The 17,240-nt window shown below is 36.3% G+C and overlaps 1 protein-coding gene and 1 non-coding gene across 2 annotated transcripts in view; both read left to right on the forward strand.

The window, feature by feature from the left end:
* Positions 1 to 17,240, forward strand: part of LOC127879355 (CUB and sushi domain-containing protein 3-like) — an 83,028-nt gene that overhangs the window by 36,006 nt on the left and 29,782 nt on the right. Inside the window, exons 24-35 of the mRNA XM_052426130.1 lie at positions 6,737 to 6,910; positions 7,253 to 7,420; positions 7,977 to 8,138; positions 8,608 to 8,775; positions 11,135 to 11,302; positions 12,125 to 12,292; positions 12,822 to 12,986; positions 14,090 to 14,251; positions 14,442 to 14,609; positions 15,174 to 15,341; positions 16,362 to 16,523; positions 16,742 to 16,912. Of these exons, the coding sequence (XP_052282090.1) occupies positions 6,737 to 6,910; positions 7,253 to 7,420; positions 7,977 to 8,138; positions 8,608 to 8,775; positions 11,135 to 11,302; positions 12,125 to 12,292; positions 12,822 to 12,986; positions 14,090 to 14,251; positions 14,442 to 14,609; positions 15,174 to 15,341; positions 16,362 to 16,523; positions 16,742 to 16,912 (2,004 nt within the window). The remainder of the gene's footprint in view (positions 1 to 6,736; positions 6,911 to 7,252; positions 7,421 to 7,976; positions 8,139 to 8,607; positions 8,776 to 11,134; positions 11,303 to 12,124; positions 12,293 to 12,821; positions 12,987 to 14,089; positions 14,252 to 14,441; positions 14,610 to 15,173; positions 15,342 to 16,361; positions 16,524 to 16,741; positions 16,913 to 17,240) is intronic.
* On the forward strand, positions 5,079 to 5,241 carry LOC127880356 (U1 spliceosomal RNA). Its single transcript, XR_008049542.1, has one exon. It is a non-coding gene; the product is annotated as a U1 spliceosomal RNA (small nuclear RNA).

Below are 17,240 nucleotides of genomic sequence, written 5' to 3' on the forward strand. Positions count from 1 at the left end.
GTATGGCAAATTTTAAAATTTAACAACTGGGGTTGCTATTATTTATCTTGATATAATATCTGATTTTGGATTGTATATGGATCGTTTGGGGTCAAAAATTAGGTCACCGAGCCAATGCTGAGTAAAACCTTGTGTAGATGAAAGAGGTCACAGTTTTCATCACGTCTTAATGAAATTTTGTCAGAATGTATTAATTGATGAAATCTTGCTTGGGATTTATATGGGTCTGATAGAATTTAAGTTGATGTAGCAAGGTTAGTCAGGTGAGCGATTCAGGGCCATCATGGCCCTCTTGTATGGCTATATATGGCTATAGTAAAATCTTGTTAACACTCTAGAGGCCACATTAATTGTCCGATCTTCAAGAAACTTGGTCAGAAGATTCATCCTAATAATATCTTGGACAAGTTAAAAAATGATGCCAGTTGGTTGAAAAAATGGCCGCCAGGGGGCGGGGCATTTTTCCTTTTATGGCCTTAGTAAAACCTTGTTAACACTCTAGAGGCCACATTTATTTTCCCATCTTCATGAAACTTGGTCAGAAGATTTGTCCTAATGATATCTTGGATACGTTTAGAAATGGTTTTGGTTGCTTAAAAAACATGGCCACCAGAGGGCGGGGCATTTTTCCTAATATGGCTATATATCATGCTTTTGTAAAACATTGTTAACACTCTAGAGGTCACATTTATTGTCCGATCATCATGAAACTTGGTCAGATAATTTGTCCCAATGATATCTTGGATGAGTTCGAAAATGGTTCCGGTTGGTGGAAACATGGCCGCCAAGGGGGTGTGGCATTTTTTCCTTATATAGCTATAGTTAAACCTTGTTAACACTCTAGAAGCCGTATTTATTGTACGATCATCATGAAACTTTGTCAGAAGATTTGTCCCAATAATATTTTGGACAAGTTCGAAAATGGTTCCAGTTGCTTGAAAAACCAGTGGGCCGGGCATTTTTCCTTATATGGACTTATGAATCTTCATGAAACTTTGTCAGTATATTTGTTTAAATGATATCTTGGATGTGTATGAAAATGGTTCTGGTCTGTTGAAAAACGTGTCTGCCAGGGTGTTCACTAGTCATGAAAGTTGGTAGGAACATTTTGTTCTAATGACATCTTGGGCTGCACAGAACAGGTCAGTTCCTTTGAATCTCAGGTGAGCGACTTTGGGCCTTTCAGGCCCTCTTGTGCTTGTTTCCGCTCAATAACTCGAGCAAATGTCATAGGATTTTCGCCACACTTCATGAAAATGTGTAAGGCAATAACATCTAGGTCAAGTTTGATAATCGGCCAAATTAACCCAGACACTCCTGAGTTACGACCCTTGAACCATCCAAAAATTGCATTTTTAGCTCGACTATTATATATGAAATATATATAGTGGAGCTATCCTACTCACCCGGCGTTGGCGTGCGTGTTGGAATGTTAAAGTTTGCGTACCACCTCAAATATTCCCTATGTCCATTGACATATTGCTTTTATATTTTGCATACTTCTTTACCAACATGACCCCAATCTATAAACAAGAGCAGACAACTGTATCAAGCATTTTGTAAGAATTATGGCCCTTTTTCACTTAGAATATGCATATTATTGATAAATATATGTTAAAGTTTGCATACCACCTCAAATATGTTCATGTCCCTTGACATATTGCTTTCATATTATGCATACTTCTTAACCAACATGACCCCAATCTATAAAGAAGAGCAGACAACTGTATCAAGCATTTGTTAACAATTATGGCCCTTTTTTCACTTAGAATATGCATATACAGTCAAACTTGAGAACAGCGGTCAGTCAAAGGAAGTGATCAAAGTGACCGTTGTCCACAGGTGACTGTTGTTTACGGATCAAAGTTTTAATTAAGATGGTTGGTCAGTTGGTAGTATTGCTACGTCGTTATCCCACCCAGTCGTCTGCATACAGTGTAAAACAAAGGCTCATTGCCGATAACTAAGCATAATAACAGAATTAACTAACATTGAATAATACAGAATAACATCTTATAGATTGATTTAATTTCATATTGTTAAACTAAATCAATGACTTTAACAACGCTAGTATAATTGTTTACTCATGCATCTCGTTCATTCAGTAAATAAAGCTTGTCACATGCCATTGACGACATGTCCGAACAAGTCTAAAAAGCAGATTTGCTGTCATAAACCGATAGTATGGTGTTGAAACAACCTCTTCCAAAATACAAACATGAACAAATCCTCTTCCATACATGCCTTAAGTTTGATGAAAATGTTGCGAATCAGTGTACAGTATGTTTTTCCTTTATAGACGATCACTAATCCTTGTATCGCCTTCACATTAAAACATTCGCCGGCTTAATGTTGTTTTTAACACTTTATCAGCGGAACAGATCAATTCACTGTGTCACGCGCTCATGTGTTATGCCTGCAGCCGATAATTGCCACTAATTCACATTGTTATTGTTTATTTCACCTGTTTCATGCAATCAATAATAATGGTGGAACAAACTCTGACATATTTTATTTATTATTCCGATTGCTTTTAAAAGTGTTGTGTACGCTAGAAAGCTCTTTTAAAGAATGATCCAAAAATGTTATTTTCAAATTCATACTCAAGGTTGTAAGTACAATGTACTAATTAGTTGCCGTTTAAATAAGCGATTATTACTCTAAACATGTCGCAACCTCTGACATATTTTCTTTTAAAGATACCCCTATAATTATCCACAAAAAACAAACCTTCTCAACACCCTATTATTTGTTTACTCGCAGCCGGCCGTTTTTATATTATCAAATTCAATTACCGCTATCAGACGCTTTACCCGCAAAATAGACGGACAAATGATGTGCTTTTTTAATGTTCGCGACTCGAGACGACTAACAAGTGACCGTTGTTTTCAGTTCACACATTTCTCAAGTGTAATATAGAGTGATTTTCGTCGGGGGGGGGGGGGGAGGGAGGGGGGGGGGAATCCAGACTGACTGTTGTCTGCAGGTGACCGTTATTCTCAGGTGGTCATTAGGTCAGTTTCGACTGTAATTGATAAATGTTAAATTTAGTGTACCACCTTTAAATTGCCATAACTTCTTTATTTATGATCAGATTTGATTCATGTTTTGACAAAACAACTCTTACCTGATATACCACAATGGACTCCACCCAAAGCATCCCCCCACAACCCACCCCAGAATCCCCCCTTCCCCTCCAAAAAAATCCTCATTTTTTTTTTTTTAAAGATCATCTAATAAATGACCACACACCCACATTTTACTCCCCTCCACCCAAAAAGATTTTTTTTTTGAAACATGGTATAAAAAACAACACAAATACTTCTTTATATTTATTTTTATTTTTGAGGGACTGTCCAACCATCCCACCAAGCTATTGCTATCAAACTTGAAATAAAATCTTATTAGTTTGTTTTACGTATTTACAAATGTTCAATAGATTGTGGAAAATATACCTGAACTCAGAATCATCTGTAAAGTACAACTTCTTTAAAACACAAATGATCAATATGTTTCAATTATGGTCTTCTTCCACTTAGAATATGACTATATTACCTTGACCTTATTGAATATGAACAATTTCCCCATGATGGCTTTCGTTATACTGTCAAGCACTCAAATAGTCGAGCGCGCTGTCCTCTGACAGTTCTTGTTTCTCGTTTCCGCTCAATAACTCCAGCAATTGTCATTGTATCTTCACAATACTACATGAAAGTGTGAAAGGCAATTACATCTAGATCAAGTTACATAATCAGCCAAATTGACTCATTCACTCCGGAGTTACGGCCTTTGAATCCTCGAAAAATTGCATTTTTTCTCTTTACGCTCAATAACTCGAGCTAATGTCATAGGATCTTCGCCACACTTCATAAAAATGTGTAAGGTCACAAGATCTATGTCAAGTTTGATAATCAGCCAAATTGACCAAGAAACTCCTGAGTTACGACCCTTGAATCATCGAAAAATTTAGGTTTTTCTCGTTTCTGCTCAAAAACTCGAGCAATTGTCATCGGATCTTCACCAAACTTCATAAACATGTGTAAGGCAATAAAATCTAGGTTAAGTTTGATAATCAGCCCAGGCACTTCTGAGTTACGACCCTTGAATCATAAAAAAATTGGGTTTCAACACAATTACTCAAGTAATTGTCGTCGGACCAAACTTCATTAACATGCGTTAAGCCAAATAATCTAGGTCAAGTTCGATAACCAGTTAAATTGACCTGGGCACTTCAGAGTTACGGACCTTAATTTATAGCAAAAATTGACTTTTCCCATTTCCGCTCAATAACTCAAGCATTTGTCCTTTTACCTTTTTTTCATGAAAATGTGTTTTTTCGGTTCCTTTCAATTAACTTAGTATTTCAGCGGTTAACTCGCAGTCTGTTCAGGTTTTATGCTGTTTGCTGCTCATCAGTATCTAAGGCTTGGAAATTAAGCCTTTAAAACTTGAATTTAGTAACTTAAGAAAGATCTTTAATTAAATGTATTTTTTTGAAGGGACAACAAATGTGTCAAAATACGTATCTAAGTGGTAAAGGGTTAATACGATGACATATTTTAAACTATGAAATATTGCGTAGCAATAAAATATTGTGTAACGATGAAATATGGTGTTACAATCAATAATTTACTACAACTGTTTGTTTATTGCTTTTATTCAGGGGAGAGAAAACGTACAGTTGAAATGACTAAGTTCTCTACTATAAATAGATCAACACGGTTGAATTAAATCAAAAGCTATTTTTAGACATGGTTGACTGAATATCTTAAGCTATTTTTAGATAGCCATAGGCTTTGTTAGTATAGCATAAGATATTTATAAAGTTATGTTTACTTCCGTAATAGAGAAATGTAATAATCTGTGATAAAACACTTAAAATAAAAAAGAAGGTTAATATTAAAACACAAATCTGAAATCAGATCAAATTCTTTATCTAGTCAGAGAATGATTGAAATGGAACAATTTCTTCAATAATTTAATTATGGAAAAACTTGACAGATTCAGTTCTTTAGTCAGTTTAACATGATTGTGAATATGATGACTGAGTATAAGATCTATTGTGACTATGTCATATCATACTTACCTGGTACAGGGAACACCTTGATCAAAAAGGAGGTTTCCCCAGGAAGAGGCCCTTCCATTGCACTTCGGTTGGGCTGACGCCTGCGATAGCCCCAAATGTGGGTTACTCGGGTACGCAATTTATTTGTGTGGGGTCTGCGTTCGCGCTAACCCTGAAGATATAACAATTAAAAATAGAAAACTTAAAGGTTTGTATGATGGTAGCATGACATTCATGTAAAAATTAAATTCATATACACCCAAAAATACTTTAATTTTCAGCACCAAAAGTAGTCGAAATTTTTATTAAATCTGAAGAATTTTTGTGAATGCAGTTTGCAATTATGGAAGGTTAGAAAAAACATTTTCATGACCCTCAAGGAGAGCATAATTATAGTGATCACATGGTCTGTCCGTCAGTCTGTCCGTCCGTCCATCCGACTGTCCGTCACACTTTTTTGAAAAATGCTCATAACTACTATGTCGCTTCGGATGTAACCTTCATATTTGGTATGCATGTGTATATGGACAAGGCCTTTCCATACGCACACAAATTTTGACACCTTTGACCTTGACCTTGAACTTAGGGTTGGCGTTTAGGTTTCAAAATCTGCGTTTAGGTTTCGAAAAATGCTCATAACTTCTATGTTGCTTCAGATGTAACCTTCATATTTGGTATGCATGTGTATATTGACAAGGCCTTTTTATACGCACACAAATTTTGACCCCTTTGACCTTGAAGGTTTCGAAATCTGCGTTAAGGTTTCAAAAAATGCTCATAACTTCTATCAAAGCGTTTTTTTCAGGGGCAGTGCTCCAGCTAGGCCTAAATTGAAGGGCGCCCCGCCCTGCCCTTCTGAACCTCCGCCCTGCCCTTCCTTGGGCCCCCCCTGCCCTTAAAAAAAATAAAATAAATAAAATATGATGATAAATAAATCTCTTATTACAATACATTGCAATTCCTCATTGTAGACATTATATTTGAATTGTTTAATAATAATGGGAATAATATATTCTAACAATTATTAATAACATATAAATTTACATATAAGAGGAAGCATTCCAGAAACGCCCGCGCGCTCCAAAGTGCCCTTTTGACAAAATACTGCGCATCCAAAGTGCCCTTTTGACAAAAAAGCCCCCCTGCCCTTTTCAAATCCTAGCTGGAGCACTGTTCGGGGGCATATGTCATTCTATGGAGACAGCTCTTGTTATTTCTTTAATATTATTTGATATATTACTATAATAATAAAATAATAATGATAATAATAATAATAATATAAAAAATTATATACTGTTAGAAATAATTAAGCAAGTTTCCTCAATTTTATTTATCAATAAAAGTTGATAATAAATACGCTTATAAATGTGGGGTTCACAAAGAGCGCAAATTTCCAAGAGTAAAGTTTTATATGCAAAATTGTTAATGCATTTTACAATATTGTATATCATTGTGCTTTGAAATACAGAAGGATTGTATTTTCCTGTAGAGGCATATATGTGCACTGGTCATATAATAAGGTCGTCATCTTGGATATTATAAGACGCATTTGTATTTTAACACTTAAAAGTTACAGTTAGGTCAGAGACTACAGTCATAACATTTAGAACTACACATATGCATTTGTAATTACCATGCCTTCTTTAATATTAAAAACTATATTTATTTTAGTGGCATGTAACCCACTGTCACAGACCTTAGGAAGTAAGCTCAATATGACGACAGATGGCACAGTGACCCAGGTCAAGGTAGAATGTGGTGTAGGTTACACACTGACTGGACCTAGTCTACTCATGTGTCGTTCGGATGGATCGTGGAATTATGTTTTGGATTCCACAGCATGTGGTTAGGAAAATTGTATCCTAAAAAATGTTTTTCAAGGTGTTTTCCAGATAGTTTATGTATTTTATGCTATAATGGCTTAAGTCCAGCAAGATGGGCGGTTTATCCAATTTGTACATTAAAATATAATCCCTGAAATTCTTTTGCTGAATTTAATGAATATTAAAAAATGTTCCTGATGTGGTTGTCTGCATAAGCTGATGATCTGTAGAGATTTAGATATCTAAATTCTAATGTTCAATTACAAAACGTTTTTGATGTATAGTCATATCCATGCAATACATAGTAACAGAGTCTACTTTCCTAGTCAAGCTATATGTGACTTAAACTTCTATCACATTTCAGTGAAATGTCCTGACCTTGACATCCTTCTTAGTGGAAGTGTATCCATAGCAACCAATGGCTCCATGACGATGGCTAGCTACTCATGTGCACCGGGATATGATCTTGTCGGGGCTCCCACAGTGACCTGTGGACTCGATGGCACATGGAGCAGTCTGCCGCCTGTCTGCAGTAAGTAATTCAACCCTTTACCACTTAGATACAAATTTTTAGAAAGTTAAATTTTATTAAATACCTTTCTTACTAGATTCAAGTTTTAAACGCTTCCAGTCCTTAGATACTGGTGAGCAGCAAACAGCATACAACCTGAACAGACTGCGAGTTACTCGCAGGCTGGTCTGGTTTTATGTTGTTTGCACATAGCATTTTCTACTTTGCTTCTTATGGGGGAAAGGGTTAAACATTTCACACGCAGGCATACCATATACAAAGTTTTATCGTTACATCAAATCAAATGCTACATAACCTAAATGTTCAACAACATTACGCTTTACATGTTTGTGTGCATGTTGTTTTAAGAAACATATACACACTTTATTTTCTGGTTTTTAAAGGATTAACACAGTACATTTTTGTTTTTATTTATACAAATTGTTCATGTGTAGCATTTTGCTGGGTTCAGTTTTCATTCTTATAGACTTAGGACCATAAAGTAAAATATTGTTTACTATAAAAAGCCTTCTTAGTAGAATTTTTTTATTTAACAAACTCTAATGGTCGTTTCCAGAGTGTGCCAAACCGCCTGCCATACAGGATGGAACATACACAGTGTCTACCAATGGTTCCCAGTTGACTTACAGCTGCTCTATAGGCACTGCCATGATCGGGAACCAGACGTTGTCATGTGACACATCAGGACTGGGCTGGCTGGGAACCATTCCTTCATGCAGTAAGACCACCATGAAATATTTGCGCCTCTATCTGGGAAAATGGGTCTTAATACATGTGTGTAAAGTGTCACAGGCTAATCGGGGACAACACTTTACACACATTCATTAAACCCTGTTTTCCATGAGCTCATGTATTGCTGTTTAATTGATTAAAATTATTGGAGAAGAAATACAGATTTATTCAAAAGGAGAATTTCTTAACCTTTTAAGATAATCCTTGTTTTTAACATTATCCAGGATTATTTTTTAGTTACATGTATGAAAAATTAACTGGATTCATATTTGTTAAAGGAAACTTTTATTGTAAGTGCAAGATGTGCAAAAAGGTGTCAAGTTGTATACCACTCTCTTATAATCTTATCATGCAAACTCTAAATGGGTCAAAACTCTTCACCTTGTCTTAATTCAAGCATACATGCATTCATGTTTTGTCATGTTTTGTCTATATTTCAATGATGTTTATTCTAGACCAGTGTAGCCAACTAGCAGTTCCTTTCAATGGTGACCAGACTGTGTCCAGTGATGGACTCACCACTGTAGCTACATTCAGGTGCAATGTGAACCACACCCTGATGGGGAGGTCCACAAGTAGCTGTCTCCAGAATGGATCATGGAGCACACCAGAACCCACTTGTGGTATAATATCCATCCAATTAAAACGCAGTTGTGGTATACTTTGCGTTCAATCACTTAATGTCTTGAAAATATCCTACAGTTTTAATGAAAGTTGGATTTGAATGAGTGTTGCATAAAACAATAATTATGTGGGCCATGTTCTGTGAAAAGGGGGTTTAATGCATATGTGTAACGTGTCATCCCAGTTTGCTCAGGCTAATCAGGGACGACACTTTCCGCCTAAACTTGATTTTGCTAAGAAGAGACTTTCTTGAAACAAAAAATATAACAAGGGACAAAATTGTCACAAAACCAGGTTTTCAGTTGAAAAAAGTCTGATAAAGGGAGACAATTCAAAATGTGTATTGTTAACCCCAATGTGTAAAATTGACCTTGATTTCAATTAGAAAAAAAAAGTCTGATAAAATGAGACAACTCAAAATCAAAATGTGCATTGTTACTGATACTTCATAGTTACATAGTTGTTTCAAAATCAATCTATTTTTAGTTGTGGCAACCTTGACCTTGGAGATATTGACGTAATTCTTTCGCGTGACACACCGTCCAATAATGGTGAACAAATGTGCCAAATGATTTTAAAATGTCACAATGAATGACATAGTAATGGCTCAGACAAGCTTATTAATGGCCATTTTTGACCTTCAAACGCAAATTGTGACCTTGACCTTGGAGATATTGACGTGATTCTTTCGTGTGACACACCGTCTAATGATGGTGAACAAATGTGCCAAATGATTTTAAAATCTGACAATGAATGAAAAAGTTATGGCCCGGACAAGCTTGTTCCGCCCGCCCGCCCGCCTGCCAGTCCGCCCGCCAGTACACCCGCCCGCCCGCCGACATCGCCAATCTAATAACCAGTTTTTTTCCTTCGGAAAACCTTGTTAATAAAAGCAGAGAGTGTCGGCCCTGATTAGCATACTTTGTGAAAACACTTTACACACATGCATTATACCCCTTTACACACATGCATTATACCCCTTTACACACATGCATTATACCCCTTTACACACATGCATTATACCCCTTTACACACATGCATTATACCCCTTTACACACATGCATTATACTCCTTTACACACATGCATTATACCCCTCACATCACAGAGCATGGCCAATATTGATAATTATTAAACAATTACCTTCATAGAGTACATTTCCTTGAAACGTAAGCAGTATTTGAGAATATTATTGATGGTCATTTTGTTCAGTGTTTTACTTGCAATTAGTCACTGGCCTACAATGAAAGATGATGAGAGTTTATCCCCCCTTGGAGTGGAAGGAATTAAGCATAACACTTGTTTGGGAATCTGTATGTACAGTAACATATGTCATGAAGCTGGCACTTTGGACTCCTCTGTCTGCTCGGTGGATCTTGCTCAAACTTTTAGAGTTTAACAACCTTTGAGTATAAAATCATAAAGACAGGACTTTTGAATTTTGGCAGAATATGGCCCTTTGTCTGTTTTTCCAAAATTGAATATTATAGTCCCCAGACGTTTGTGTGTTTAACTCCTATTTAACTGCTGGGTGCGTCACACTCAAACTTTCACAGTGTGTAAATTATCTTAACAAAAGAAATGTTGCTGCAGCGAGTTTTGGCAGTATTCTGTCCAATACAGACTTATAGCCCTAACAATTTGTGATATCCATTCTTCTTGAACTACTGGTTGTATATTGCTTAGCCTTTCCCACTAAGAGGCAAAGCAAAAATGGCTATGTGCAAACAGCATAAAACCAGAGCAGCTGCTCATCAATATCTAAGGGTTGAAAATGAACCCTTTACAACTTGAATCTAGTAAGAAAAGTCTTTATTAACTTTCTCAAGGACTATAAATGTATCAAAATACTTATCTAAGGAGTAAAGGGTTAAACTTTCACAATTTAATAACATTAATGTATTTGTAATTGTAAAGAAAATACATTTTGGCTGAGTTAGGGAAGAATTATGGCTCTTAGTCTGTTTTTCTACTTAAGAATATATTGTCCCAAATATTTTGTTTAAACTTCGTTTTAACATCTTGGTGAAAGTTGCTCAAACACTTCACTGTTTAATTACCTGAATGTTTATATGATTGCAAGTAAAGGAATTTTGACCAGTTTGGGCTGAATTATGGCCCTTTTTATTTTTGTTTACTGTAGGATATATAGAAGATTAGTCTGTGCTGTGGAGGCATCGGTGTCTGCGGCACATTTCTAGTTATTAAGATTTCTCTTATTCCGGTGTCTCTTAACTGGCATACATTCGTTTTATATCTCTTTCATATCTACCAATTGCACTAATGTCATCATCTGTCTATTTTCATTACCTTGTATAATTATATCCACCAGTAACATTATTTTTATTTCTGTTTTTCAGTACCATGCAGTGCTCAGTCCTCTATACCAGACGGCCATCTATCGCTGACTACAGATGGTGCCACCACCATCGCCCAGTATATGTGTGGTGTTGGCTTCACATTGCAAGGGGCAGCAACTCTGGCTTGTATGGGCAACGGAAGCTGGAGCATGCAGCAACCTCAGTGTGGTAGGTACAACCTTGTGTATATTTTAGCTGCAATTTGTGAAAACAAGGCATAATGCATGTGCATAAAGTGTAGTCCCAAAATAGATAATCAGAGATGACACTTTCTGCTCTATTGGAATTTTACATTAGAAGGAAGATTCTTCTAAATAAAATCCAGTGTAGGCAGAAATAGTTGACCCTGGCTGCACAGGCTAATCTGGGATGACACTTAACGCACATGCATGTCGCACAATTTTTGCCAGAACGAGGCTCATTTTATTGTTTTATCTCTGGTATTTGCCCATGCATTAGTGTACCATGATATATGGAGATTTAACCCTTTGCAACTTAGATTCCTATTTTGACATATTTGTAGTCCCTTAGAAAGTTACATTTGATTAAAGACCTTTCTTACTAGATTTAACTTTTTAAAACTTCATTTTCAACCCGTATATAATGATGAGCAGCAAACAGCATAAAACCTGATCAGACTGCGAGTTACTCTCAATCTGTTCTGGTTTTATGCTGTTTGTACATAGCCATTTTTACTTTGCTTCTGAGTTGGAAATGGTTAAGTTACATGTATGTGAAATATTTGGTTCAGCTCTACATGAAGACAATATGTGTAATAACTTGTGATGTAAAAGTGACTGATTTATAAGGAAACCAAAATCAATTTCTACACCAACATACTCCTTTTTGCTTTTGTATTTCTTTTAACTTGAATCTCTATTTTTCTTTGCATAAATATTGTCTGTAGCTCTATGTTTTCCACTGGTATACTTCAATAATTATTTTTGGAATAAAATATTGAGATTGAAAGTCTCCATATTCATATTCCAGTGTCATGCCCAACCTTGAGTGACATTTACAACGGAGGGTTTTCCCTGACGACCAATGGTAGTGTAACCATGGCAATGTACAGCTGTGACAGTGGCTATACACTGGTGGTAGGAGCAGCCCTGTCATGTGGAGCTAGTGGGGCTTGGAGTGGACCTGCCCCCACCTGTGGTAGGGAACTTGTGGTGGAAGCTTTCTATAGAGAAATAAGATTGTTTATGAATCATCAAAAGATGCTAATTTTTCTTTAGAACATTTGATGAATCTGAGTGCATTTATTTATTAAAAACAATCTGCCTGCCATTTTAATTTTCTAATCTAAAGCAAGACACTTTTAGTAAAGCATATGGGCCATGCTCTGCACAGGCTAAACAGGGACCACAGTTTCTGGCTAAACTGGTTTTTTGCTAAGAATAAACTTTCTTTAAACTGTCAATATCATAAAAGCAGAATTTGTCATCCCTGAATAATCTGGGATGACACTTTACCCACATGCAATAAAGCCCATTTTCACAGAGCATGGGTCATATTTATCTCCGGATGACTAACCTCCAATGCAATGTATTTGATGCTTCATGACAATAATGCATTTCCTCATGGCAGGAAATTAAGTTGCTTTTTTCACTTGGTAAATGGTTAGTCAGACTTAAGATTGACAAGGTTAACCCCTTGGTACCTTATTTTTGGATGTTTTTTCCAGTGTGCTCCACATTTGCCCAGCCTGAAAATGGTGCCATACAGATATCATCCAATGGTAGCATGGCTGTGTACACATGTGGGCAAGGATATACTCTGAAAGGAGGGAACCAGCAGGAGTGTGGAACCGTGGCAAGTCAGCTTGTGGGCAACACCCCACCAACATGCGGTGAGTTTGACAATACATACACTTTGTTAACAAAAAAGTGTTTACATTATTTTTTAGGCATAAAGAGAGCATTCCAAAGAATTCAATTGCTATATCTGATTTTACAGTTACTTGTTGCATGAATGCATTAGTTGTAATGCATTTAAACATGTAAGTAATTGACTTAAAATTTTCCTATGCTATTAAAACTCAGATAGATCTGGAATGTAATGGTCAAAACATTTAAGTGAATTTTTATGTCCCCCACTATAGTAGTGGGGGACATATTGTTTTTGCCCTGTCTGTTGGTCTGTTGGTCTGTTGGTCTGTCTGTCTGTCTGTTTGCGCCAACTTTAACATTTTGCAATAACTTTTGCTATATTGAAGATAGCAACTTCATATTTGGCATGCATGTGTATCTCATGAAGCTGCACATTTTGAGTGGTGAAAGGTCAAGGTCAAGGTCATCCTTCAAGGTCAGAGGTCAAATATATGTGGCCAAAATCGCTCATTTTATGAATACTTCTGCAATATTGAAGATAGCAACTTGATATTTGGCATGCATGTGTATCTCATGGAGCTGCCCATTTTGAGTGGTGAAAGGTCAAGGTCAAGGTCATCCTTCAAGGTAAGAGGTCAATTATATGTGGCCAAAATCGCTCATTTTATGAATACTTTTGCAATATTGAAGATAGCAACTTGATATTTGGCATGCATGTGCATCTCATGGAGCTGCTCATTTTGAGTGGTGAAAGGTCAAGGTCAAGGTCATCCTTCAAGGTCAGAGGTCAAATATATGTGGCCCAAATCGCTTATTTTATGAATACTTTTGCAATATTGAAGATAGCAACTTGATATTTGGCATGCATGTGTATCTCATGAAGCTGCACATTTTGAGTGATGAAAGGTCAAGGTCAAGGTCATCCTTCACAAGGTCAAGGTCATCTTACAATGTCAAACATCATATAGGGGGACATTGGTGTTTCACAAACACATCTTGTTAGTGCTGCAAATAAGGTCACAAAGTGCATGTTGTTGAAAACAAAGCTAAACTATTTAATTCATTAATACTAGATAAAATACCATGATAATCATAGTTATACATGTGGGTTTCTTTTCCATAGTTGCCTGTGCCATGTTGAACAGTACAGTGAGCTATGTGTTGAGCACAGATGGTTCTACGACCATTGCTACCTTCCAATGTGGGGACAACTATACCATGGTTGGACAGCGGTCTTCACAGTGTAGGAGTGATGGCACTTGGTCTAATACCCCACCCACTTGTGGTATGTGAAGCAGGGACTCACATTTAAAGCATAACATAACTTGTTGCCTAATATAGTAATATCCAATCATCACAAACAAACAGCCACTGCACAGGCTAATCTGGGACAATACTTTAGGCACATGCATTTAACCCAGTTATCTCGGACCAAAGCTAGTATGTTATGTTGACTGTCTATTGTGTCTTGATAGTGACCTGCCCAGCACTGACCTTCACCACCGGTCTCCAGGTGACCAGAGTGTCCGAAGCTGACCGCAGTGTGGCCCACTTCTCCTGCAAGGGAGGTTACTCACTGCTAGGGGCAGCAACTTTGACTTGTCTCACTGACAGAACCTGGGATGCTGTACAACCTACTTGCGGTAGGATGGGAATGATAAACATTGAATTTACATTACTGATTGTATTTTTCATATTTATTTTATAACAGTTCTGTGAACAACAGAATTAGAGGTCAAACCTGTCCAAACAATCAAATTATAGTTAAATAATGTTTTCTGCAAAAGATATAAGGTTTCATTGTGATTTATGTTAGCTTCTTTGGTCATTTTTTGTTAAAAAAAACCAATACTTTTTCCAAAACTTTTCCCTAGTTTTTTCCATACTGTTTTCCCTTGGGCACTTGAAATCCTTAATATTGAGCTTTCAATTGGAAAGACTAGATCTACATCATTTCAATCAATAGTTCAGGAAATTTGTTTCTTCATCAATTCAAGATGCACATGAAGTTATTTGCGAGGGCTTATTTAACATTGCAATTATCAAAAATAAAACAGAAACACCAATTTTCAGTTCTTCTTCAAATAATTTAAGATAAGACTAGTATCAGATGTTTTGAATGTATGTGTTTAAGAGTCAGTTTAACAAAAATACAATCCGAAACATTTTTTTGTCACCACTTTATAACTACAAGCGAATGCTTTCAGTTAAATGTCCTGGTTTGACCAATCCTTCCAGTGGAGTTGTTAACATGACAACAGATGGCTTGACCTCCATAGCAACATACACCTGTTCCCATGGTTACCATCTAGAGGGAGACAACCAGCTCATGTGTAACACTTCAGGACAATGGGAGGGAACTGTTCCCATCTGCAGTATGTACATTATCCCTTTACCACTAAGATATATATTTTTACGCATTTTTAGTCCCTCAGAAAGTTAAAAGACCTTTCTTACTAAATTCAGGTTTCAAAGGCTTCATTTTCAACTCTTAGGTACTGATGAGCAGCAAACAGCATAAAACCTGAACAGACTGCGAGTTACTCGCAAGCTGTTCTGGTTTTATGCTGGTTGCAAAAGCCATTTCACTTTGCTTCTTATGGGGGAATAGGTTAATGTGATATTGGCTGTATTTCTGTGCTCAATGAGCTGTTATTTATTTCATGCATATCTCAGTTATGGCAGTTATGGGGAAAATAAAAATTGATTGAACAAAATGGTTTTTAAATAATACAGCATTCTATACATATATAGAGCACTTGCCCTAACCCAAATTGCCAGTCTATCTGTGTTCAATTTTGTTAATGTCATAAAAATAAATGCTTTTCAATGTCCATTTGAAATCAAAACATGTAAAAATATAGGAGCTCCTGAGCATGTAGGCATTAAGTTGTATTTAAAAAAATGGTCCTGAGCATAAATGTCCTACAAGAATGGATTTCCACTTAAATTCCACAAACTGACAAGCATTGTAAAACAGAGTCTCTGGCACAAAAAGCAGGGTACCTTAGAAGTCAATCTCACATTTCATGGTCTGTGATAAAATAAAGAAATCTTCCCCTTATAGATTTCAACATTAATTGTAACAGAGTGTTTGCTCCACAGCAAGCAGGTCATTGGGGTAAAGGTCACAATTTAAGGTCAAATATCAACACATTATATGAAGAATGAGTTTGTCCTGAAGGGTAGAAGAGCTTAGTCTTAGGTTAAAAGTCATGGGAAAAAGGTAAGCTATAAGAAGCCAATGCTTTGAGACTGTCCAATATGATGTGGCTAGATAAAGGTTTTAGTAACTGGCATATGTTTGTGACGATGATATCCTTGTTTTTCACAGTATATTAATGTACTAAAAATATGACAGTTAGAGCACTTACATAAATTTATTTTATGTGTAGAGTGCGATCCTCCTGCTGAAATAGCCAATGGTTCCTATGTGATGTCATCCAATGGTGGACATGTGACCTACTCATGTGACCAGGGATACACTGTGGCTGGTTCCCAATCTAGGACCTGTGCAAGTAATGGAACCGGCTGGTCCAACAGTGAACCCTCATGTGGTAAACCAGTCTTCTAAAGAAAAAAAGCATTTTGAGAGCTCCTAAAAAAACTACACATTTAAAGTGTTATAAATTGGAATTTCAAAGAATATTGAAATTCAGATTAGTTAGTAGATCTAATATCAATAATTAATTAAAGAGATAAATTGACATTTATTTATATAACAAAACAAAACTTTTTAAATAATAATTTCTTTTTTTGCATTTATTTTTTTCAGTGAGATGTGACGATTTTAGCCCCCCTGCTGGTGTAACAACAAGTACAGTGACAGATGGGTCAGAGACGAAGCTACTATTTACATGTGGCCTATTGTACAGTCTTGGAGGGACTGCAGTTGCAAGATGTCTTCCAAATGGCACCTGGGACATACCTGCAACTCCAATGTGTGGTAGGTGATCTCGGACATCTGGGCTTAGCAACCTCCATAGTGAAAACTTGGGAAAATACATTAAATTCATAATATTGAGAAAATACATTGAATTCATAATATTGAGTAAATGCATTGAATTCATAAGATTAAGGAAATACATTGAATTCATAAGATTGAGGGAAAAACATTGAATTCATTAGATTGAGGAAATGCATTGAATTCATAAGATTGAGGAAATACATTGAATTCATAAGAGTGAGGAAATACATTGAATTCATAAGATTGAGGAAATACATTGAATTCATAAGATTGAGGAAAAACATTGAATTCATTAGATTGAGGAAAT

Source organism: Dreissena polymorpha, chromosome 4 (assembly GCF_020536995.1).
Source record: "Dreissena polymorpha isolate Duluth1 chromosome 4, UMN_Dpol_1.0, whole genome shotgun sequence".
Classification (NCBI taxonomy): domain Eukaryota; kingdom Metazoa; phylum Mollusca; class Bivalvia; order Myida; family Dreissenidae; genus Dreissena; species Dreissena polymorpha.